Source organism: Boleophthalmus pectinirostris, unplaced genomic scaffold, assembly GCF_026225935.1.
Source record: "Boleophthalmus pectinirostris isolate CB_2022bp ecotype Guang Dong unplaced genomic scaffold, ASM2622593v1 HiC_scaffold_3, whole genome shotgun sequence".
NCBI classification, from domain to species: domain Eukaryota; kingdom Metazoa; phylum Chordata; class Actinopteri; order Gobiiformes; family Gobiidae; genus Boleophthalmus; species Boleophthalmus pectinirostris.
Window position 1 is genome coordinate 30973486 of NW_026571299.1, and position 26826 is coordinate 31000311.

At 38.7% G+C, this 26826-nt stretch overlaps 2 protein-coding genes across 3 annotated transcripts in view; one reads left to right on the forward strand and one right to left on the reverse strand.

Moving 5' to 3' along the window:
* atg7 (ATG7 autophagy related 7 homolog (S. cerevisiae)) overlaps positions 1-12297 on the forward strand; it is a 108550-nt gene extending 96253 nt beyond the window's left edge. Inside the window, exon 19 of the mRNA XM_020933909.2 lies at positions 11399-12297. Coding sequence (XP_020789568.2) covers positions 11399-11431 — 33 coding nt within the window. The 3' untranslated portion in view covers positions 11432-12297. The remainder of the gene's footprint in view (positions 1-11398) is intronic.
* A 60-nt stretch (positions 12298-12357) lies between these two features.
* vgll4b (vestigial-like family member 4b) overlaps positions 12358-26826 on the reverse strand; it is a 46716-nt gene continuing 32247 nt past the window's right edge. For both annotated transcript variants that reach the window (XM_055160093.1, XM_055160092.1), the window contains 3 exons: positions 17439-17691; positions 17102-17219; positions 12358-15341 (listed from right to left, as the gene is read on the reverse strand). In XM_055160093.1, the coding sequence (XP_055016068.1) occupies positions 15082-15341; positions 17102-17219; positions 17439-17691 (631 nt within the window). In that variant the 3' untranslated portion in view covers positions 12358-15081. The remainder of the gene's footprint in view (positions 15342-17101; positions 17220-17438; positions 17692-26826) is intronic.

The following is a 26826-nucleotide window of genomic DNA, read 5'->3' on the forward strand; positions in this document are numbered from 1 at the left end:
CAATGAAATCTATGAGGCTTATGGTAATGGTTCATTTTATTACAGGGTTTCCTGAATCTCCCTGGAAAAGAATCTGTTTGTATATTGAGCATTCACACTGCTAAGAGGGTGGTTCTAGTGGTCCAAGAATCTCCAAAAAGTACTGTTTACATGAGCAGCAAAAATCGGATAACTGGAGATACTGATACTGCAAAATTCCAGGTGCACATGTCAGTTAATTTCTGTATTTGGAAATGAAAAGTTAACTTGATTTAATGTAAAGTAAAGTTAAAGTAAAGTTAAAAAACTTTTTGTTTTTGCTACACAAATTTGCCTGTCTGCTGTGTGTTCCTTGTTAACACATAAAACACATAAAACCTCAGATTAAGCTGTTTTTCATGCTATTACAATATTGTATCAACTGTAGAAATCAGATATTGATTGGATATTTGGTGCCTAGTAGTAGTTGTAGTGGTTTAGTTGTAGGGCATGTTATACCTCGTTATAAATCTTAGACTCTCTACATTATGGTAATTTAATCCAATTTACAGAAAGATAAATGTCCTAATATGTGGCTCCGTATCAGTATTTATCTGTGGACTAATTTGTCTGTGTCTGTGGCCGTACTGTCCCTGAACACACACCCAGAGTCATGTCACGCACATGCGCTTGTTTATACACGCAGCCATAGATCCATGTGCGCAACACTGAGATTATATTATTTTTACAGACAATCGGTTTGAGTCAGGATTATAAGGACATTTATTAGTGCAGACTTGTGATCTGAGTGAAATGTGTTGTTTTGAAGCTACTTGTGGTTCTTTCTCATTGTTTAGCTGCTGTAGCTCCCGCACATAAACAGGCTGTTTTCTCTTCTATTGACCTACTGTAAAGTGACTTTATTGGCCATACATATGTTACTGGACCTGCATTGATATGTAAATGAGCTGTGAATAGAGGTGTGAATGATTGACATTTATGCATATAATTCATTATCGCGACACGCACACATTTACGGCTAAAGGTGGTAGTTTACTTTCTTTACTAGAAGCTAGAATGTGATGCAAAAATGCCATTAGGCCGACCTACTGTCTGTAAATATGTTGCAAAGAAGCAGAATAACAATAAATGTAGCCTGAATAAACCCAATTTAAAATTCATTGAGCCAAACCTAAGTTTTTTAAACAATTCAAGATTTGCGGTGAATTTTTACATCACTAAATCGCTAAATCGGCAGCTCCAACTCCCATTTTATCAGTACCATATCGGCTGCAACAAAATCCATAACGGTCGGGCGCTACAATAAACATAGGCACTGTTGGAGCTAGTTCGGGTTTGGAGTCAAGAAATCTCCTAAATTCCATTCTAAGGTTACTTACATCACCTGAAATAAGTGCGGTTAGAGTTAGGCAGGCAGGCAAATATTTAGAGATAAGATTTGTTTTACTGATTGTGCAACCTGAACCACATACCAGCATCACTTCAATCACAGCCAATTGGGATGTAGCATTTAAAATATTTAGGTCAAAATAACAAGAATTCTCTGGAATGAACTAAGCCGCATATTTATTTTCCCACATTGTGCTATGTACTCATTAAAAGTTGTGTATGAAATGTGCATACCGCAGGAGCACAGAGCGTTTTGCATCAGCCTTGACCTGTTGACCTGCTGACCTGTTGACCCTAAGTGTAGTGAAACTGGATGCGGCTATTTCCCGCCTCACAGTGTGGAATGTGAGAGTAGAACCAGAGGAATGTGACAGGAATGTAGCCAAGCTCAGCACCAGCAACAGCAGCTCAGAGCCTAGATGAGACTGGGGCTCAGGTCTGGGGCTCTGGTTTGAGGTTCTGATCTGAGCCTCTTGTCTGGGGCTCAGGTCTGGGGCTGAAGGGTCATTTTCAGTGTCGGACTCAAGCCAGCATATGTGTGAGGTGCAAAAATAAGCTGCTTTCAATCACTTGAGGTCAGTTTAGGGATGCTGTCTAAATTTAGTGTTCAGATTTTAATATAAACAAATATAAACAGATATTTGGATTCACACTACTTGATGTTTTCTGATTCATGAATCTTCCTATCATGTGAACTTTGAGAGACAGATCGGAGCCCAGACGACACATCTTTGTTGTAAGAAAAATGTTTAGTCTTGGCTAAACAGGCCTTGTAACAGGAACAAATGGTTTAGCTTTAATCTTGGTTGGTCCTTTTTCTGGAACATGGCAGTCCAAACACAACAATAAGGAAATTCAATCATTTGTACTGTACACACAGGACCTTTGACCATAAACAAGATTAAATTGTGTTTTTTGTTCATGTAAAATGCACTAGTGTTATTATGATTCAGTGTTTTTACATTTCTTTTCTCTCTAATTTTCCAAATAATGACAGAAACAATAAAACATCCGTACACTGAAATTCGTGTGTGTATCTGGCAGAGGTGAGGACTTGCAAGTCATGACTTGGACTCGAGTCAAACTTGAGTAATTATTTTTAGGACTTGAGACTTGACTTGATAAAATGGACTAAGACTTGGGACTTGACTTGGACTTGAGGCCTATAACTTGAGGGACTTGAAAAGACCCCTGAGAATCATTTTTAAATCTGAATTCTTTCTATTTTGACTGTAATGATTCACACTAAGATTTGTCAAGACATTTAAAAAGGAAAAATGTACTAAACTAATGTCTACAACTCTCGCATACTCTATAAATACTCAAATATAAATATACTATGATTTTTTTTAAGTACAATTTTTCTTAAAATTCATGTAAATTGCAAAAATCTAAGCTGTATTTGGTACTTTGGTTTAAAGACTTGAAATTACTTGAAGCTCAAAGCAGACAATTTGGACTTGACTTGGACTTATGGGCCAGTGTTTCGAGACTTGACTTGGACTTGACTCGGACTTGCGGTCAAAGATTTGAGACTTACTTGAGACTTGCAAAACAAAGACTTGGTCCCACGTCTGGTATCTGGTGAACGACCAAAACAAGTCACTCTTCAGGATTGATCAAAATTGACGTGAGTGCACGGGGTGTTTATACAGCACATGTGGAAGTGGCGTGCAATATTCACTCATATCAAGTAAACCCCAAACTGCCCTGGAAAACAACTTTTAACTGCATGAAACATACTGCACCATCATTTATTTGTTTATGTATTAAAGGGCCCATATTTACGGTATTTTTTGCTCTTAAGTTCTGAGGTTATAATGTTGTTTCTTCATCACAAATGTACTTGGAGTTGTGTTTTGTTTCATTCAAACATTTTCATTCACATGCAAACCTTGCATATTTAGACTGATTTCTTCTCCCAAACAGAAAACACTCCATACACCTTCACTAGAATCATTTAAATTAGACATGTCGAACTCAGGCCCAGGGGCCAAATTTGGCCCATGATACAATTATATTTGGCCCACGAGATCATACCAAATATGTATTAGAGCTGGCCCACCGGCTACAGATACATTTAAATACATTTATTATTTCATATTATGCTTGTTCTGGATTCAATGTTTAAGCAAAACTATTATTCAACATTTATTTTAATAAGAAAAGGTTTAGCATTACATATCTCAAAAGAAGAGAAAACATGTAGTAGATGATGAAATTTTTCACTAAATATTTAGTTTGGCCCATGACTTCGTCCCAGGTTTTAATTTTGGCCCTCTGTGAATTTGAGTTTAACACTCCTGATTTAGATCATTTCAACCCTAGAACTGAAGTGAATCTGTAATGAATTAAAGGTAAATGTTAAGCTGTTAACTTGAAAATGATCACGGTGACACAGAGCATTTTGAGCTTTGCAGAGGTAAACAAATATAATATAACAATAATAATAATGCAGGATTCCTCAAACATGTGAATGAAACAAAACACAACTCCGGATAGGTTTTTGTTCAGATTAACCGCATTATAACATGGCTAAAAGCTCACAAGAGTCAGTTTTGTAATTTTTTAAATGGCAAAACTCACCCCAAGTTCTCTTCATCAAGCTTTAAACTACTCCATGTATTACAGCCGCCGCAGCAGTAGCTCTTGTAGACAGGCGCCAGACACTTTGATATTAATACTGACAGGTGTCTCGAGCCTGTTTCACTTCCTCTGCCTCTCACTTCTCGCAGAATCCTCCTGTACTTCCTCCTCTTGGATATTTTCTGCTCCGGAAGCTTTATGTCTGTAGTGCTGCGCAGCTGTTAGCCATGGCCTCTCTGTGTGGTCTGTAATTGCAGATGAGAAGGAGCCAGACTTGGAGATGAAAGCCTGAGTTTGAGCTTAGTGCTTTGGTGTCAGTGCTGATGATATGTAAAGCAGATGTGAGTGTAATGCGTGGAGCCGGGTTGGTAGTTGAATTGCATTAGAGGTTGAGGGCCACACGCACAAAATCAGGGTGTGGTCCTTTAAAGAAGACAACCTGAGATGAGCTGTCATGTGGTTACAGTTCAGTTTTATGGAAAGAAGTAAAAAGCTCTACAGTGATAAAACGTCAACAGATCTAAACACTAAACATTTAATAATATGTTTGTTCTGTATTTAGGGATGTTATAATGTTGCTTCTGAAAAGATACTTAAATACATAGAGCTGTGTTTCATTCACACATGGAGTAATTGTGCACATTTCAGTTTTTCAGTCTCCTCACCAGCTGATGTCATAAAGAGCTAAAGTCCTTTTCCATGTAGTTTTTTTTAGTTAACTCTACTACATGTATCCTGTCTGAATATTGAGCTTCAAGTTATTATCACATCATATTTTAGATCAGTTGATTAGACAGTGGATTTTTTATTAAAGAGGAACTTGTAGGGTAATAAAAACAATACTTTAAAAAGTGGATTATTTGTGGTACATTTTAGTATTTTTTTGGTATTTATACACTATCGGTCAAAAGTTTTAGAACACCACACTTTTTCCAGTCTTTTACTGTTTACTGTTGACCAAAACATATTCTAACCTTTTGATTCATGAAAGTGTCCACCTTTGGCAGATAAAACATCTGAACACACTCTCTTTACAATAGAAATCAAATATAAGTTCTTCCCAAGTGCGTTGCAGAAGTTTCCATAAACATGTGGCACTTGTCGGTTGCTTTGCTTTCAGTCTTCTGTTCAGTTCATCCCAAACCAGCTCGATGGGGCTTAAGTCTGGAGACCGTGCTGGACACTCCATGTCTTCAAGTTTACCATCTTGTTCTTTTTTTCCTGAGGTAGTTTTGGCAGAGCTTGGACTTGTGTTTTGTATCTTTTATCTTTTTTATCCTCTGTCTGTTCAGTTTTTACATTTGTAGAGTACATTTCAAGCTCTTCATTGGACTTGCACGACTTAATTGCAATAAATAACTGGAAAAATGAGGGTGTTCTAAAACTTTTGACCAGTAGTGTATGTGTCCATATTCAACTCATGAGATACAAGTTTAATCTGTCTTTATATAAATACATGCTACTTATTTCTACATAAACAGTTATGTCACAAATTATTTTTAGTCATTGGCAGGTCATGTCTTTAGTCCATAACAGCCTCATAAGTTTAGCATTTGTTAAAACCAACATTCACAATATATCAATCATTGCTTGAGGACATGTCAGTCCTTTTGTTGTATTGTTTTTCCTCTTGTGTCCTAATCTCCGGTTGGCCTGGGCTCCCTGTGCTCACACTATCAGATGAGACTGGGGAGTTGGATTAGTGTGTCTGTATCTGCCCCTCTGGATAGTTCCAGGCCCATTGGAGCGATTACATGCAGCTTAGCGCTGTCTTTATGAAATGTCCACAGGAGTTTTGTATAGCCCCAAATGACTCCAGGTCCACACTGATAAGACACGCACAAATATACTGCCAAAACATGTGGCCAGTGCAGTGGACACAGTGTGCTCCATAGGGTCAGATAACAAGTGGCTGTACTTTATTTCACCTCCGTATGGATATATTGAAAAAACAGGTTAAAATAAAGGTCAAAGTGAGATCATTAAGTGTTGTCTGCATCTAATTATAAAGCAGTTCATTGTCCGAGAATCAGGAAGTGCGCTTTTAAACATGCCAGTTTTTTGCATTACTGTGATGGTGCTGGTCTCTGAAAGTGACAAACTATTCAAAATGAACTCCTTCTGTTTTTCACATTATAGTAAATGAAAATGTAACAGTAAAAGTCAGGTATATCATCTTTTAAATGAGTAAAAGGTTTTGAGTTGTGTCATGAATATCAAAGAATAGTTAAAAGTGTATTTTAAGTGTACTGATGTCTTGATTTATCAACCGGTTTCACTTTGTGGAAACCGTCTGACCTCGCAGCATTAGGATTCGTTTGCTCGACGGTAGGTGGGTACTTTTTTTTTTTATTTGACCAGTTGCTGCTATTTGGTTGTGATGTACGTAATGTGCCACTAACGGGGTGAACTGGTATATGAAGCTTTTCCCAAATCCTGTAAGAAGAAGGGTAATAATGTCTTTCCCCTTGATAAATTTCACCATACATTCTCTTTGTTCCGGTTTTAAATCCTCAATCTCGGAAATTGTTGCCAAAACAGAATGTATGACTCTTCGCTGATTGGCTGGTGCCCAGACTCGCACTTCCGGGATTCCTTGCAAACCGTCTAGTGTATTCTGATTCCTGACCTATTCGCGAGAAATGAAGTTGATCGGAGGCACTAGGTTTTGCCAGCCTGACTACTGATGTCCACCAAGAATTGTATAAAACTTTATTAAAATGCATTATTTAGATAACTAAGAATCACAAATTGTATGAAATAACCTAAATATGCAATAGGCTATTAAAATATTCCTCCACCTATGCGAGTCCTAACCAAATCTAGCTGATCTGGAGATGGATTCCCGGGTGCAGGTTGAATGGGTCAAATGCAGATACAGAGTGCAGATTTCCCTACAGGGACAGTGAAGTACTTAAACTTGATAAGAAATGCATTGTTCTTCACATAACAATCTGACAAAAATACAAAATACATAGTAAACTTCACTTGAAACCTCACCGTTTTCAAACAGACATGTCACATTGACCCTGTGTTCATTCACGTTTTCCTCACGCTCTGGTGTTGGTAGCTGTGTCCATCACCCCTCTACCCCGGGGCAAACTGACAGAGATGTGGCAGCTATACTGGACCAATGGCCTCTCCAAACACTCTAATCACACTAACACACTCATACACTGGCAGTGCCACAGAGGCTGGAGGCTGTGGGGGTGAAGTGTCTTGCCCAAGGATACTCTGGCCCTGACTAATGTGCGACTGTAGGAAACTATTGCGATTGATTCATTCATGTTTGAGTATCCTGGCATCAGTGCTCAGGAAATTTCAGTTTTTACGTACCCCCTATCTCTGGCCATCATTTTAAACTTACATGTGATTCTTTAAATAAATGTAAAAATCGAGTTCATAATAGACCTTTTTCTATTAGCAGGTCATTTAGATCAATATTGGGGTTTATAGTGAACAAAATATAACATAAGAAATCCTTGTTTGCCTATGGCCCTTGAGCTTTGCTGTAACCCCGGCATGTCCCCTGGTTGAGCTGTAGTCCGGGTGAGTGTGCGTCTGAATCGGGGACAGACTCCTGAGGGCTGGACACTGCTGGTTTGTGCTCCTCTGCTGCTGCTGAGGCCCATCATCAAAAACACCGCAGACCACACGGAGCCCCTCTCTGGCCCCGTGCCCGCTGCCCCAGAGCTTCGCCAGCGCGCTTTCACATCGCCTTTGTGCTAATGAGCAAGTACAGAGGCAGTGCGAGGGGGGCCGGAGGGGGTGTGGCTTATGTAACAAAAAAACTCCAAGCCAACAACTTCACTAGGCAAGTCCACGCTGAATACATGGGATTTCTCAACTGTTTAGCCCAGTTACGGCCACACATAAGTAGATTGCGCAAAGAACACAGTGGAATAAATCAAGTCTGGGGGCTAATTAGCATCACTTCAACAGTTTCATGAATAAAAGCAATGGGCAGGATTCATAATAGCACACACTGTGGTCCAGAGACTTGAAATAACTTTGTGAACAATATTCACAATATTTGTGAACAGCAAATGTTAAAGATGTTGTGTAACATTTCTGCTGAAATGTGTGACCCCTGCTCGTCTCCATGGACATGTTATTGCTTTGTTTGTAATGTTCCACAGTATGGCATTACACCTTTCTATGGAGATAGGAAGGTGATGTTAAAATTCACTCAAAATTTTGGACACACCATTTATTTTATTTTATTTTTTTCTACATTTTATATACACACAGAAGACATCAAATATATGACGTAAAATATATGGAAGTATGTATTTTTACATATTTTAAACTCAAATCCTAGTAGCCACTATTTGATTTGTCCAAAAATATTTTGTAGTTATTTAACTTTGGTGTGTCCATATATTTGACTGGTAGTTAGATCTGTGGAAAGGCAAGCCCACACACAGTAAGAATGCATTGTTTTCAATATGTTTTTAGTAATTTAAAAAAAAAAAACAAATTGAAAGTTTAATGCCTGGAACACTCCAATCAAAGTATTAACATCACCATGAGTCAAGCAGATGGCAGAAATGTTACATACTGTTTCTTTAATTCATCTTTTAATGTACTCAGAAAATTACCAACTTTGTAAGGGACATTAATTCTGTTTGTGGCTTTATTTTCTTTTCTTCTTGGCTCAAACTTATTTCTTAAAGGTCCAAACTAATTACTTCCAGTACCACTTTGCTGTTGAAAACATCAGATTGTTGTGTTCCAAATGGTGCCTTAATTCTTATGCAATTTGTTCTAAGAACATTGGACGTGCTTTTATAATTGGAAGAGTGTTTGGGAATAAACCAAGACAAAACCTTTTACAAAACTGAAAAGCAATATCCTGTTTAATGGTACAACACCGACTCCAATTAAGCCCCGGACAACATGATGACTGATCGGTTATCAAGGAGCTGTTTTAATGAGACACTTGAACCTCTTTAAATGGAGCTGTTGTTGTTCTTGTTTTAAATACATGTGACTGTTCTTTAACACATTTCACAGTATCATTTAATATCTGCTCATTTTAACATCACAACAAACGAGCACAGATAGATATACTTAAAGAATTTGCAAATGGTCTTCTAAGAAATTGTCAAATTACTGGGAATGGCAATCCACCCCCTCTAAAAACAACTTTACTGAGAATTCACAATTTCACAAAATTTCATTCTGAATACTTTGTTTTTTTTTGTTTTGGTATTGAACTTTGACCTTCTCAAAATTGGTTTCATGAGAACTCTTCTCAGATTGTTTTCTCACAAGTCAAACGTTTTACAGCTGTGTCTTCTGGTGTTTCTCAGAATATTTTTCACAATTCGGTCTTCATCTCATATTTTCATATTTTTTTCTTCAGAATGGTAGACTTGTTGTGTTAGAAAACAAATCCTGAAAAAAACATGCTTTCTTTCTGTGAGCACGGTCGCCTTTCTGAAAATCTGGCCTGTAAATTTAAAATATATAGATTTAATGCAGCACAGTGGAATATTTTCATGGGGACAAGCAGGTCATGGACTCTCCACCAGAAAAGTGGAAAGTTTGATAGTTTAAATAATAATAAATAATAATAAATCCTAGAGGTGTAACAATATCCAAGTCTCATGATACGATATCGTCACAGTATGAAACTCATGATACGATATTTATTGCGATATCGTAGGAAAGCTCACGATATGGTGGGAGGCTCACGATTAGGGATGTAACAATATCCAAATCTCTCAGTATGATATTTTCACGATATACATCTCATGCTACAATATTTAGTGCGATATTTTGTGAAGGTTAACAAAACTGTTAAAATGCTACTTTTTCCTTTTAAAATGCCTTGACAAGACTTAATCCAAAGAACTAAGACTTAAAAGTGCTTAGAACTGTTATTTCTTCTTGTAGTCTGCACTGAAATGGTGCAAAGGATCATGGTCTATGTAGTTCCCTCTGTCTTTTTTTTTAGCTTTAAACTCTTAATTTAAGCAAAGAGACTTGTAATATTGTGATGGTCCACGATATTATTGTGAGAACTTAGTAGTATTTCACAATGTACTTTAATCTTTTGACCCGTCAACTAATGAATCACTCTTTAGACAACTAAAATAATAATTTGTTATCCACTGAACAAGCTTTGTTGCTAAAATGATCACAGCCGTGTTGCTTTCACACTCTCCCTTTTGACACTTAAAAGCTTTCTTTTTAACCACGGACTGTTGGAGAAATGCAGCGTAGATGTGTCAGACCTGAGTGTGAGAGAGGAGCAGATACAGCCTCTGTCGGAGCATTGTGAAGTGCGTCTTTGCCTTTAAACATGTGTGGAATCTGCAGCCGAGAGGAGACAACTATTGTTTACTCACACACCACTGTCAAAGAAGAGCTCTCTGTCTCCTAGCAACAGTGTCACCTAAGGCCGCAGTGATTAATCAAGTAATCGTAGCTGCATTTTGAGAACTGTAATCGTTATCTTGACTATAACAAAGACATTGCGTTATTAAATCCAAATGTCAAAAAGAATAAATAATTTCACATTTTCATCAGTTACACATTTCATGCATAAATATTCTCTATTTAAAAGCCTTTGGTTACTTAAAAAGTGTACAACAGAAAGAATCAGCTACTAAAATAACCTAGTAGCCCTTGCATGTATGTGTATTCATACTTATGTATGAAATAGGGAGTAGTACGATAAGAGGCGTTATTTATAATTTACTTTCATGAGCTTTCAACTCAATGTTTGTGATGAGCTTCCCTCATCATTAGCCGAATCAAAGGTTGTATTTTGATTGATTGGTGTTATCAGTCAAGGGCACAGAAATCTGGAACAACATCCCAGCTGCTATAAGAGACTCCACCACATTCAGTTCATTTAAAACTAATCTGAAACGATGACTTAAGAGAAACCAGATCTGTGATCACTAATGTTATGCTCCTATGTAAATGTCAGTGTTGTATGTCATGCTTGTGTGTTTGTCTGTTGTGACACGTTTTATGTTCTTATGCCTTATGTCTTATGTTTCTATCTCTCTGACCTGCCAGGGACTACAGATGAAAAGTACCTTCGGGCTAATTCTGTCGTATTTACAAGTATATGTTCATGAATATGCATTGTCCCTTTTAAATAAATAAAACTAAATAAATAGAAATTCATGCACTAAAGAAAATATCTGTTGTCACCTACCCCCTATCTCCGCTAACAGCTCTTGTAATTGCGCAAAAAATGTAGACTCCGGGTCATACATGTAATCATTCTTTTATGGAAAAGCATCTCCCTAACTGATAGAGGTGAAGAGGAGACTGAGGGAGCTGTTTCTTGTGCTGCTGCGTTGGATTACATGAATGCATAAAGGACATTTCTGTAAAGAGTCAAATGTTAGTATGTCGCAATGGAGTCTACGATGTTCGATCTGTAATAATAATATATTTGTGTTTTGTTTTTTCATTTCAGATTTGGGACATGAGCGACGATGAAAGCATTTAAGATCAAACTAGACCGTCATGAGAGGAGGACTTTTCTACTACTGCGTCTGCCTTTTTAATTTTCTTTGTGAGTTTTGGATGACAAAAAATCAAGGACTAGACATCGACTGTGAGAATCCTGCTTCAAATTGGCCAAAGAGTTGGACTGGACCAAATTCATGATGTATCAAGGTGTGTTTTATTGATAAAGAATGTGAGACCAGCGTAATGTTTACAGATTTAAGACCCCGCTGTATGAAGGCTCTGGATAAATCACAAAACATAGTATTGAGGACAAAAAACAAGGAAATTATTGTTGGATTTTGTTGTTCCATATTTTTTACTTTCTACAAATATATATACATATTTTTTTTTCTCATATTAATACCTAAAAAGGAGTTGAAAGTATTTTTGGTTTTGCTTTTACTGTAAAAAAAAAAAAAAACATTTTCCACTTATTACTTATTACACTGACTCACCAGGGCCACCATTCTACTGTGTATTACTCCACACTTGTACCTAATAAACAAAATAAATATGATAAAACAGTGTAATAATACTCAATCATGTTTCAGGTAATATCATGCAGATATGTCCATTACATCATCTCAAATTGTACAGTTCAGGAAATCAGTATTGAACTCTCTTGTTTTAATGTGTTTTTGATTTGATTTCACAAACTTGTCTTTTCCATCTGGGTCTCAAAGCATGTTTACGTGTCGACTTTCTGAGCAGCTAACATCACCTGTCACTGTACTGTCTGTAATGTGCATTTGAACTGCAGCCTGTGTGTTTCTCAATGTGTGTCTTGACTTTGCATTAAAAGTCTGTTACATTAAACAGTGTATGTTTATAATGAGCCAGTCCAAATAAAAGTATTTATCTCTTTGGTTTGTCAGATAATCAGTGTTCCCCCCGTGTGTTATAGAAGAGACAGTGAGATTAGGATGTGGTTTAAAAGCACTTTATTGTTCATCAAGGCTACTTTACGTACAAAAGGGTGGCCTGCCAAAACCTTTTCTCAGGAGACACAGCCACAAACTGGTACAAGTGTTAACAGTTCAGAGTATTACTACCACAGTACAGGCTACTTCCACTTCAGAAGACTGAGACAATCTTCTCGTATCTATAAAAATCCCCCAATAACAAAGTACAAAATCAGATTTGATCATTACAGCCCCATGCACAACATTTGTTTGACTGTTCCATCGCTCAGAGGTTTTCTGAAGAAGAGTCCGACCTGTTGAATGTTCTGATAAAAGTCCTCTTCAAATCACAGTGTTTCATCAGAAACTCAAACACAGTTTATTGCTCCGACTCCGGTCACTACAGATGATGATCCACACAGACGGATAAAGGAAAGTGGAGTTTTATGGAAGTAGCGATTGTCGGCCACAGCACAGACTGAACGTGGTTTCATACATTTACTGTGTTCCTGCACTTGAACCTTACTCTAACAACACAAATCTAGAAACAAAAAAGATCAACTTTTTCACAAGAGAAATGCAATGATTACAATATAGGACAGGAAAACAACAATTAAATAGCTACATATCATTAACAAATTAATTGTTCCTCAAAAAATACCTACGATTCTTTCTCTGTACATTCGTTACGCACAGCGTAATGATGGTCTTATAGTTAGCTATTATAAAAAGTCTTAATTAAGTGATTCTCCTACTGAGGGTAGGGAGTGTGCCGAAGCAAAGAGTCGACTACCTACAGGCGGTAGTGAAATGATCAAAGAATAAGAATAGAAACACAATATCCTCTGGACACCAACAGCTTTCCCTGTGTTTATGCACAACACCAGTACAGTCCCAACCAGGGCCAAATCCACCAGGAGAGCCATCCTCCACCAACTTTAGCACTAACAAACACTGAAGAAGCTCAGCTCCTCCAGCTCAGTCCCACCTCCATAAACACAGGTCGAAAGTCTCTGAGTTTTAGTCATCTTTAGCAGGGCTCCTGTTTGACTCAGAGAGGTGAGGGGTGGAATGTGTGGACGCACCAACACCAAACTCACTCAACAGAAATGGATCTGACAAATGCACCTCCTAATCCACAGCTGCAGTGAAGCCCATAGTACACAACTACACTCGTCCAAAGCATTACACTGTGTGTGCACATCGTCCAACCATTTCAACTGTGTGTGCACTGAAGAAGCCCGTATGCTTCCCTTTTGGAGGAACATCTTTCACTTGGGCACAGGCTCTGAAGATTTGGGGTTGAAGAAGTAATAGTCTAACCAAGTCTAGGCACAAACAACTGAACATCTAAGAATCCAATTCATTAGACAAGTGCTTTGCAATTCTAAACACTGCATGATCCTGCTCCTCAGTGTTACAATGCAATGTATTCTGTAACTTCAGATGCTAAAGGGGTTAGCGGTTTGTACCAACGATGGATCAACATCTTTTAAGATTGACTGCAGCTCAAACTCCGTTCAGTGATAGATTTGAGATTAGCAACATTGATGAGAGCCTGTCCAGAGGCTGTCTACTAGAGAAGTCAGTTAGCCTATTGATATTAATGAAAACAACATACAAATGTAATATTAACATAATAATAATATGAGTACGACTGACCCAGCAGTGAATGAATAGTGTCTTGTTACTGAAACAACATGAGTAACTAACGTCCGAATGAAAAAGCGAATAATAATTATCTTGAAATGCGTCAAAACACTAATAGATACCAGCTATTTCAACTAAAAATAAAACCATGCAGGTGTAAGCATCAGGAACCCTTCAAACGTTGTAGGACAGTGAGACAAACGCATGAAAAACAAAACAAAAAACAAAACAGAAAAGTATAAATGAGATATGCCTCAATTGAGAAACCGCAAGGTGATTGGAGTTGCCTGATATTGGATGAGCCTAGTGTAAGAATCTCATTTTAGTCATTTTGAAGAGATGGAATTTTCTGGTATCTGCTGTATTTTTAACATTTTTAGTATCTGTCCGTACATGAAAATTGGAGGGAATATTGTCAAAATCTAAGTTTCAAATTTAACAACATCACTTGATATGGAGCAGAAGCACAATATCATAATACCATGTCTAACAAAATGTCCAACATGGCAGCGAATTCTTAAATATCCAGAAAGTTGTTGCGTTTGTGTAGGGCGTTGCAGTACCAGACTACAACTGTATCAATCATAATAGTGGTAAAACACACCTCAAATTCAGTTGCTAAAAATACGCAAGTTGTTAATGCAATGGTCGTATTGTGGTTTCATTTAGGAGGAAATGCCAGAAAATAATATTTGGATTTCTTGTCTTTGCTGATGGCGAATGGTGCGATATGGTTCCGTAATATGTCTTTTTTCAAACTTCAGGCATCTCGTGACACAGAGGCAGAACACAAAACTACCGTTAAAATAAAAACCAATAAAATAAAGTAAAGAAATTAATAATTAAAACACCACTGTATCTCTCGTATGTACATAACTACAGACTTGCTCAGCTCCAAGCGTGAACATGCGGTGAACAAATCCAAGGAGCAACCAGTCGCCCCCATCAGTCCAGTCGACAAACTACAAGAGTCCTCTGTCGTTCAGTTCAGTTATTGCTGGCTTGATGCTGTTTTGAAGGGTTTTGCGGCAGTTAGCGGACCAGTGGAGGAGCTTTGATGCTGATTGGTTGAGCTGAACCGAAGAACCCGCCCACTTCATGAAACGACCGAGGGAGAGTGGTTGTGATTGGCTGAGTGGGTGTCGGGGGAGGAGTTAGGGCTGCTTCCGGAGGAGGAGGGGCTGCTCTTGTTCTTGATCTGGAGCCAGGTGTCTCCGAGTGCTTTGGCGAAGTGGTCGTCCACGGAGCCGGTGATGGAGACCGTGTTGGTTGCCGTGGTGGGTTCTGGTTCTTTGTAGTTCTTGCCGAGACTGCGGCGGAAATGCTCCTCAATGACAGGGTCGCACACGGTGTTCGCTGCAAACAATAAGAAAAGTAAAGGTTAATATTCACTGTTTATAGTGGTCAGGTAGATAAAAGCATGTTCACACTGTCACAATCACCACATTAAAACAGACTTAAAGGTTGTATAGAAGATTTTCCATGGAAAGAGAAATGCAGCGACTGTTTGTCCTTTTTCAATGTCCTTCGCTCCTTTTCCCCTTCTCTTCTTCTTTCAGCAATGTCAAAAACAGACTATCTGCCATTACAAAAAACTTTGTGCAAACTGAGAGGAAGCTACAGTTCCAAAAAGATGCTAAGAACTGCTGTGTTGGTTGAGTAAACGGCGTTAGTGCGTGAGAGGTGAACGTAAACCACGTAATCCCAGCGCGCCGGCAAGACAAGGCTGCTGCATCTCTATAATTCTATTTTGAACTTTCATTGACAATTTGAAACTAAATAAAATCCTCCATACAACCTTTAGCCGGAACTAAACTTGGACTAGATCAAGGACCAACTCAAGATAGGAGCAAACCAAAACTACAGTAGGACTCAAACTAGCCCCAAACCAGGACCAAACAACTACAAACATAAATGCATTTTTAGTAAGAAGAGAAAAAAAATTAAAAATTCTCATTTAAGTCAGCAAAATCATACACTGGTTTTCATGGCTTATTACCAACAATCCTTACTTAAGAGCCATTACTGACAGAAAAAAACATTAAGACTAGAAATGTTACCGTAAATGTCACAGTTTTCTTGTAAACCAGTGCTGTTTAGTTCAAACTTTAACAATTTGACCTTTAAATACAATGCAATGGCTTAGTTGGGGGTTGATTCTGCCACCTCAAAAATATAAAATACATAGACATTGCCTTGGTTTTCTTTCCATGAATCAACAGCTTGATCTACCAAAGGCCAATTTAGTTTGCATCTCTCAGGTCATAACAATAAAACATTTATAAAATTGCACTGACAGTTGACTCATCAGAGACAGCTGTCAATTGCATAAACTTTCCAGGAGTTCAAACCCGAGATTCAACTCAAGTAAATAATAGAGATGACAATACTTCTGATTGCAGAGCTCATGCCTTTGAGGTGATAAGAACTGCCTCTCCTCCCTCTGTCTGTCTGTGGAGAGTGGACCTTCTGTGTGTGGGAAAACCGGCCTGTACTCTGCATCTGCACATCCTCACTGCAGTTTTATGTTTCACTGTTGACCTCAATGAGCTCCTCTGAGTTTTACAGCCTTCATAAACTCAGCCACAGTCAGAGTATGAGCTCACACTCACACTCACTGACAGTGACAAGATGGAAGAATAAAAATGTAACTATAAATGGTTGTTTGGGGATTTACAGTGTGGTGATATCACTCTCTCATGCGGGAGCAGAAGCCAGTTTTATCAGTTATATGGTATTTACATAAGACATATCCACAAGGAAATCTACAATTGCTCTCTGAATATCAATGTTAGTGACAAGGTTCTTTTTGCTATATTTTACATTTAAACCAACTAAGCATTTCCATATTGAGTTAACAACAGACATTATTTCACGCTTATAAAAGACCGGGATGTCAAGGTTTCCCAAATATTTATGCCAAGAAATCTGAATTGGTTTAAAAAAATATTTATAACAAATACTAATAATCGCTCATTTTATTTAACACATTTGTGCACATACCTAGCAACTTTTATGTTTATGACAATATGAGAAAAAAGGTATAAGCTTGTTTATAGGTCAAGGCAGGTCATGGCCTTTTCCACATCGTGTTGTAGTGATGCTGACAAACTTACTGTTGATTCTCCTGAAGTTGTTGCTGAGGTTGGAGCAGCCGTTGTGGGAGACGGGACAGTGGGACAGGTTACAGTTTCGGTTGTTCGCTGGGGCACATGTTATCACTGACGGACGATTCTGAAACACACATGAAAGTTTTTTAATAATGACCTAATACTTGTTGTAGATTTCTGCAGATATTCTTCATACATCAAAATTCTAAAAATGGGTTAACTTTTCTTCCTGACAGTGGACTTTTATATTTTAGTTTCATGCTACAAATATTTAAACCCTAAACAGTAGTATTTGTGAGTCTTGCTACTCTTAACCTATGGAATCTATAACCTAGGACCTTACTTGTTGGCGTTCGACGACGGTGTGTGGAACCACGTTGCTGGCGCGGCTGTTCTCGTGGTTGTTCTTGGTGAGGGCCAGGGGCTGCTCCAGACTCAGGGCCGACAGGGGGGCCGACAGGGGCAGGTGGTGGGGGTGAGGGTGGGGGGCGTACAGGTGGTTGGAGTGCACTGACAGGGCGGGGGGCATCACCAGACGCTCAGGAGGGCTCCGGCTGCGGCTGTCCTTAGAGCTGCGGTAATCTCCGTTAGGCTTCCTGGAAAAACAGAAGGGGAAAAGAAAATTGTAATTCATCAGTTGTCCAGGTGGGGGACAGAGCAAAATGGTCTAAATTAGTTGCACAAATTTCTAATCTTCTAGTGACCAAGACTCTGGTTTAAAAGCCCAAATCAGTGTTTCTCAAACGATGGTACATGTACTACTGGTGGTACATGGTCTAGAGGCGTAACGATCTCCAAGTCTCACGATACGATATCGTCACTGTGAACCTCACGGTACGATATTTATTGCGATATGGTGGGAAAGCTCACAATATGGTGGGAAGGCTCACGATTAGGGATGTAACAATATCCAAATCTCTCGGTACGATAGTTTCACGATATACATCTCACGGTACGATATTTATTGTGATATTTTGTGGAGGCTAAACAGCTAAAACTGTTAATATGCTATTTTTTCCTCTTAAAATTCCTTGACGAAACTTAAAGAACTAAGACTTAAAAGAGTTTAGAACTGTTATTTCTTCATGTAGTCTGCACTGAAATGGAGCCAAGGATTATGGTCTATGTAGTTCCCTCTGTCTTTGCTTTGTTATTTGCTGCACCATAACTCTTAATTTAAGCAAAAAGACTTGTAATTTGATATATTGTGATGGTCCACGATATTATTGTGAGACCTTTGATGATACGATATCACGATATTTTGGTTATTGTTATATTCCTAACACGGTCCAATATTTTGTCCTTTTTCCTTGTTCAGAACAACAGTGGAAATCATGTAGTCCACTTTTAGACCTGGTTTAGCCTGAGATTAGACCTAGAATAGTCCTCTTATACTGTATACTTCATTTAAATCTGGTGATACTGGGAAAGGCAAATCTTTTCTTTGATGGTACTTGGAGTGAAAAGTGTGAGAGCTACAGAACAACAGAACTGGTCAAATGCAAAGAGGAAGTTTACCTTAAAGGCGCACAGAGTAACTTTTCAAGTGGACAGTGCACAACTATAGCTCGTCTCCATGGAGATGTTATTGCTTTGTCTGGAATGTTCAACAGTATGGCATCAAACTTATCTATTTCTTCAAATACAAGCAGGTGGCGTCAACAGGTTAAGTTACAGGTCAGATCTGTGGAGAGCTGAGGCATAAAAACATCTAATTAAACCAATATTTTGAAACAATTCAGGAAAAGCAATGCTATCTCCATGGAAACAACCAGGTAGCAGACCCTCCACTAGAAAAGTTACACAGTGTACCTTTAACCTTAGTAATTGTGTATTGATATGAAGTACAATATGCTTTACTGTACAGAGGTTTTCATGAAAAGCAATGACATCAGTCTTTGGAAAGTTTAAATAGGTAATACTGAGTTAGTAACAGGGGAAATTCCTTCTTGACTAGGAAAAAATTGGTATTTTATTGAACACAGACAATCTTCAGAATATTTCTACTCTTGAATAAATCCGATCTTATTTAATTCTCCGAAAAATAAACTTAGACACATTACAAGTCCAAATAACACAAAACAGCCACATCATGAATATCCCCATGTGGTCTGAACAAGAACAGATAGACAAAAGCGCCATTGTAGCCAGCGCAGTTACAACACAGGGACACACAGTTGTTGCTCAGATTGCAGTGGGTCTTGATAAGGGCTTTTTGTGCTGCTGAGAGGAAGGAAGGAGCAGACCTATCCAACATGGCCGCCCTCCAAGCGCGCTCACACTGCACAGCGGGGCAGTTCAAAGCTCAAGAGTGCTCTCCTCCAGGCTACCGCTACACAATGTGATTCAAGCCCGGCCAACTGCAGCACAACACACAAGACATGGTGTTTGTACAGCCACATGCACGGATAAAGAGATCTTCTCGTACTTCTGTTGCGTAACCCTGAACCCAAGACTAATCATTTCGGAAATATGCACATTTGTGTGTGCACATTTTTTCTAAATGTGCAAAACTGAATTGATATAAATAATACATAAATATAAGTAAATATAAGGAGCAAATATGAGGATTCTTTTCAGTTTACCCTTTTCCCAGCATGCAGTTCTTTGTACATTGATTTACCAGTGTTATAAATGTTATTTTATTCTTAACAGACAATAAACATATGTGGATATATGTTATTATTTTATTTTTTACAAATTTGGGGGAAATTTTTAACTTTTTTTGATGGATTTATTATTATTATTATTATTATTATTATTATTGTTGTTGTTTTATTTTATTATTTTTTTTATATTTTACTTGAGGTTGTAAATGGCTCTATAGATTTTTATTGACTTTATTGGTTAAGAATAGTTGTCATGGCAACAAAAAGCAAAAAGCTGAAGGAATAAGCTACATAGTAAGAGTTCATAAGCAGCTATATTGAAACTTTACTTATTATTGAAACACATTATATGCGCTCGAAAGATGAAAACGTGTTTTTGTGAAATTTGCAAAGGATCCTAATGTGTTTTTATTTCCATGTATTTTTTGTTTAAACACTCCACTGGTAAAACGTGGCTCTGCGGCTCCATTCACGCTGACACTAAAGCTTAAATAATGACTAAAAGAGGAGTACAGACCAGAACAGGCTATAAACAAAACCTGAGAGCCTTTGTGCTGTTGGGGCCCCAGTCTCAATACGAGAAACAAAGTCAACGTGAAAGTCTCCGCTCTGTTTAGATGCAAAACAAGCGTCCGGACAAACAGTTGTACAGCCATGTGCCCAAGCAACAGGACTGCTGACGGAAGCATCTGGAAAAGCAGAATGGTCAGGTTATGAGAGGAGGGAGAGAAGAGAGAGGGGGCTAGAAAAGGAGAAGGGGGGAGAGAAAAGACAGGGGAAGAGGAGAGGAAGAGGAGAGAGAGGTGAAAGAGATGGAGGGAGTAAGAGAAGACAAAAAGAAAGGGGGAGAAAAAGGAGGGAGAGGGGCAGAAAGTGAGACAGGGGGAGAGGAAGGGGGCTAGTTTAGGAAAGACTAAGAGGTTTCCTTTAGTGTGGACCCCCCGGTGGATCTTTTGTCCGTTTTCTGACCGTCAGCACAAACTTCCTGTGGGCTGGACTCGCGACAAGTTGGAAGAACATTTGGAAAAGTCGAGTGGTCAGCTAACAATAGCCCGCCACTTTATCTACCTTTTCTGTCACAAAAATACAGAATACAGAATGTAAGAAAAATCGACACCCACAGAAACTTGATCAAACTTGAATCAATATCGGAAAATTATGAAAAAATATGTAGTTCTATCATATCTATAATAATAATATGATAATAACAATCGGCAATTAACTTTGTATTGTATAAAATTGGTAACACTGTGACTAGGAATTTTCCTGTGTATCAAAGTGTTTACATTTTGTATTGTGACTATATTGAGGTAAGAGGGTTCCAAGTCCATATGTGAGAGAATTTTTTGAGATTTTTTTTTTTTTGCTACATATTCAGTCATTTTGATAACAATTGGTAGCAACTGTCGAGGATATATATGTCATTTTATTTCGGCTAATGCTATACTTAAAACACTCTCTTCTTCTCCATTATTACTCAGATCCGCCTCTTTTCGATCTCCTCTCCGCAGCTGCATCTGGGACCTGTTCAAATGACTCCAAACTGGACTCATTGCCAGAGCGCATGCATGCCCACATCCTCGACAAGAGCGAGGGGCAGAGGCAGAGAGGAGCTGCTCCAAATGGCATCGACTAATTCTACCAATGAATAGTGTCGCTTTCGGGTGCCCCCCTGCTGCCCCCACCCCACAAACCCGCACTCCCACCCCATCGCCGCCACCACACACACTTGACTGCCCCACCAAAACCCACAGTGAGCGAGTGAGTGAGTTTCATGCCAGGGCCGGCCATTCAGAACGCACCCGCTGCTTTTGTCCACCGCACTCACCTCTCAATTATGGTCGGAGCTGCAGCTGGGGCAGGAGGGGGGGGTATACACCGGTGTCGCACTGATTTAAAATGCAGCTTTCTCTGTTGTAATCGATAGAAGTATTAAAGATTTTTGTGCCGTGTTCCATATTAGGAATGGGACAAAATAGTAAATAACAACAGCAGGATCATGTAGAGCAGGTTGATACAAACATTTTAAAGGACCACTAAACACCAAAATCACTTTTTTCTACTGATTAGGTGTGTAAATCGGTCTAAAATAGAAATGTATACCTATCCCTGGCCTTATTTTGGCATTTTAGTGCATATTTGTTAAAAATCTGTGTCTGTGTTTAGGTTCAACTACAGCCAGTACATTTGAATTTTAAGGTTGGATTAACGACCGCCAGTGAATTAGATGCAGGTTTTTACATGATGAGCACAGCCACTCTCTTCTACGGGTGGCACGTAAGAAGTCCCTCTCAGCACCAGCCCTACCTGGCACCGTCGGGCACCATGATGTCTCACCAGGTCTAAAGAAAAGGGAAACGGTGACAAATGTCCGCTCTGTTTCAAAGTCCGGAGTTCACCAGTCGGCGCCGTGGATTGGATTGTTGTGGCTGTCAGTCGGCTGTCAATCACCATTCCAGAGCCCGCCGCCCATCCCCGCTCCCCCCCCAACCTGCCGGGCACCACCCACTCTGGAGGATTTTTCAGATTTTGCTTAGGGCGAAGTAAAGCTTCATCAGGGTGTTTAATGGCTCTTTAAGATCAAAATGATGAGGCTCACTGCAGCAGTTCCAAAGAGACGAGTGACAATTTTTCAATGTAAAGTCAACTGGAGCCAGAGTCGATGGAGCTGGAAGCGCCCCCATGCTCACTTCCTATTTGGAAAGCGGAGCCTAGCGGGTTAGCTACGGTCTATGTTGTAATCAATTCGGGCTGCACAATATATCGCAATCAAACCGAGACTGCAATTTGAATCTTGTTGTGTCTGTGGTGTAGACGTCTACAAAAAATTTCTGAAAAGCATGGGACTTCTGTAGTAGTTTATCAATTCATATCTTCTCTCTGATGTTAATGCTCCTGGACACCTTCTTGTTAAAACATATATCACAAATTTAATCGCAAAACCTGTCTGAAAATTGCAGCAACAGCAACAATAAAGGATAGGTCAAAATGATCAGCACAATGATTTTATTTTATTTTTTATGGATTGCTTAAACGCTGATATAGCCTGTTATCGTGACATAAAAATGTGATCCTGTTTAATATTTGATTTAAAAAAGAACACAAAACAATATTACTTATAGCTATAAAAGTACAAGACTGAAAATTCCCACTGGTAGAATCCCTTTCATCTCACGCTTACGGACGGCGTGGTATAATCTTGTGTTGTGGTCTTCTATAAAACCATCCCTTCATTAACGTCACATAAAACACAACCTTCAATAGATAAATAATATGTTTGTTTAATCCGCAACAATACCCCTCTCCTCTCATCTGTAATTAAGAGCTACATTTTAACTTCACACACACAGTCTGATACCAGCCACCCACACTGCAATACAACGTGAACAATAGCGAAACTAAAAATACGAAGGTACTATACAACATGTGTAAGGTTTAAACAATACTACAATAATATATATAGTTCTAGTGCGTGATTTACTAAGAATAAATTCAGTTAACTCTGGCCGTAAACAGCGATTACGCCCAATCTCTTCTTTCACTATTGTAATAAAATGAAAAAACGCTGCTGTATGTCATTGTATTAAAACAACATTTTGACAGTTATCACGTGTTGGTTATGATTTAAATTAAGGACGATTCAAACTATAAAAAGGTCTAGATGTTTTCCCACTATTGTGTTTAAGATTGAAACCAGAGCAGCCGTTCTCAGCAGACAATAGCGAAACTAAAATGATAAAGATGGCATTAAAGTTGCGCGTTATTTCAGTTTTGATTTGCTTAAGCTGCGAACAATCGTAACTATAGATAACGCGGCGCTTTTCTCACTATTACGCTACGGCCCATTTGAGCTTTAGCCTATCAAATCTTGGCAGAGCAGTCGTTCACATCCTACTCCTTGAAGAAATAAATACAGAAGTGAAGAGTGAAAAAAGCTGTGGAGATATACACACAGGAAACATCTGGAAAGAATCACGGAGAGGAGGAAGAGGAGGAGGAGGATGAAGGCCGAACCGCAGCTTACAACAGGGCCCCTGATCCAAGAGGCCTGCCCCAGCCACAGAATGGATATAGACACACACACACACACAAACGTATATACGCACACAGAGTTACCACACAGACGGCCAACTCGGGCTAAGTATAAACAGAATGAAAACAACTCGAAACTCAATGTATGCCAGATTTCGGGAGCGGAAACTGGAATATGGAAATCCTTCATTAAATGTTCAGTATTGTTTATGTTAAAGGGACTGTACTAGCTTTTTCCTTCATGTAATAAAGTAAAATGTGTTTTGCAGTACAGATATGATGTAAAAGCAGCTCTTAGGGTCAAACTGATGACTGTCTGCGTCTAATTAAACTGTTTCAAATTCATAACTAGTTGAATGTATTTTTTATGTTTTAAGACCGTAAAATCAGATACAGTGTTTTTAAGATCTTGTTCTTAAAAAAATATATGAGAAAATTTGACCCCAAATGCAAATATAGTAGGAGTGTGACGGTACTTGTATTTGTGCTGAACAGTTTTGGTACGGGACGTTCAGTTCGGTGCAGGGCTGTGCATGAGTGAGTTTGCACAATTTGTGTGTGTTTACATCCCGCCACTACATGTGCAGCTACACAGAAAGCTCAGCTCTTTAATATCCATGAGGAAACTGTGATTCGTCTGTGATTGGGGTGGCAGTGTGTCCCACAGTGCTTTATAGTTATGGCGGCCGCCTTGACAACAATGCTAGAACTGTTAGTGCTGCACTTTACTTTTTAAAAAGTTTTGTTTACTGTTTACAAGAATTTTTTTTTTTTTTTAAATAAAAAATTTCATACATTTGTTGCTTATTCGAGAGTATTTTATTTAACTTATTAGTATTACCAAGCAGCACTTCGCATTTATTTTATTTTCCCATTTGTATTCGTACCGAACCATGATTTTTGTGTTTTTGTTACACCCCTAATATATACTGTAATATTATTATGTTGACTGATTGACTGATAAAAGTCAAATTCATTAACTTAGGTAGGAATGGGAAAAGTTTTAGGAAAATCCAACTTTGAGCTTTCACTATTTTGCTAACATGTCAAAATCTGTGCACAAATTGTTAACAAAAATTGGAAAGTTAATTTAAGAATTTTGACCGATTCACCCCTACAAGGCAGCAGGACAATATATTCATTGTGCAAGCCCAAACCTGGATAAAATAAACAAGTGGGTAGAACTGGGATGTCTGAAATCTGTAATAACACAAAGCCAATGGAATTTATAAGAGCTGGGTCAGTATAGTCTCCTCTATATTCCAGTGTACAAGAACTGTGATTGGGTGTTGGTCTTCTCAGCTTTTTAATACAAATAAACATCAGTGTAAATCTGTCTAAAACTGAACTTGAAGCTAGCAATTTGTTCGGTTCCATTTTGTTTTTATAGTCAATGTAATGTTCAGTCATTGCTTCCATAATAAGTAGGTACTTTGTAATAGAATAAGTCAAATAATGGTTTCAGCTGGAAGTAATATGTTATACCACTTCCTCTAGAAACATTTTGCCAGATAAGTGATTACGGAGAAAGAGAGAGGGAGAGAAAGAGAGAGGGGAGAGAGAGTAAGATGTGTGAGGAGGAAAATAAAGAAGAAGAGGGAGGATGAGGAGAGAGTGACTAACAGAGAGGGTAAAAGAGAATGACAGAAAGAATGAAAGAGAAAGACAGAGAGAAAAAGAGGGAAGAGAGAGAGAGAGGTAAAGATGAAGACAATCTTTTTGTTATCAAAGCTGGAACAGATTGGATATGGAAACCACCAAAGCAAACAGCACACACTGGACGCACACAGCAAATCTACCCACAGCGCCTCCTCCTCCTCCCTCTTTCTCTCTCCCTCTCTTTCACTCTCTCACTCTCTCTCCATACTTCCCTTCTCTGCAGAAATAGTCCCATGTAAAACAAGAGGGGAACAATGACTTCACCAGCGCTGGCCACACTCAAGTCTTATTTTCTTCCACATTTGGTCTCTGGAGAAAGGTCCATGAGAACAACACACTGATGGAGTTCCCAGTCCACGGCAGCTGCAGTACAGTTTTACAGTGTACACAGTATTATATGAGGGGTAAGGTTATAGTCAATTAAAACTGCAGTAATTGGTTTGAATGTATTGCGCAGATGGGCTAATTGACTGCTGGGGAGTCCATAGTAGCTGACAATCAACTCTACAAGTGTTGTTCACATTTGAGTTACATGGTCATCCAATTCAAACTAAATTTTACATCTTTTGAATGGGAAAAAGTTCTCAAAATCTTGAATATAAACCCATGAATACATTTGTGTAATAAATATTTGTGGTAGAAAAAAACAGGGTATAAAGAAAGATTATAACTGGGAATCAAACCCGGGACTTTCATCATGTTTAAAGGGCTTATATTTCACTGTTTTCTGATATAATGTTGTTTCCTTATCAGAAATATAACTCGCGTTTTGTCTAATTCACAAATGTTTAATGCAGAAATTCAGGCTGTGTTCTACTCTCAAATAGAAAATACAAGTTCCACCTTGTGATGTCATGTACAGAACGTGCTCCACTGTGTTTTTAAACTCCATACATCTTCACTAGAATCATTTGGAGAATTTCAGCCTTGTTGATCTCTACTGAATTAAAGGTCAAATGTTAGCCTGATTCATCAGCCGGTTTCACTTCGTAGAAACTGTCTGACCTCGCAGCGTTAGAATTCGTTCGCTTGATAGTAGGTGGGTATGTTTTTCACTTAACCAATCACTGCTATTTGGTAGTCATGTATGCAATGCTCTACTAACGGGGCTAACTGGTATATTAAGCTTTTCCCAAATCCCGTAGAAAGAAGGGCAATAACGTCTTTCCCCTTGATAGAATTCACCAAAACATTCTCTTTATTCCGGCTTTAAATCCTCGATCTCGGAAATCATTGACAACACAGAATATATGACTCTTCACTGATTGGCTGGTGCCTGAACTCGCACTTCTGGGGCTTTTGTGAACCGTCTAGTCTATTTTGATTCCTGACGTAGTCGCTGGAGAGAAATGAAATTGAGCGGAGGCACTAAGTGGTGCCACCCTGGCTACTCAAATGTAGCTGTGAGGTTGAAAATTAATTCATGACATC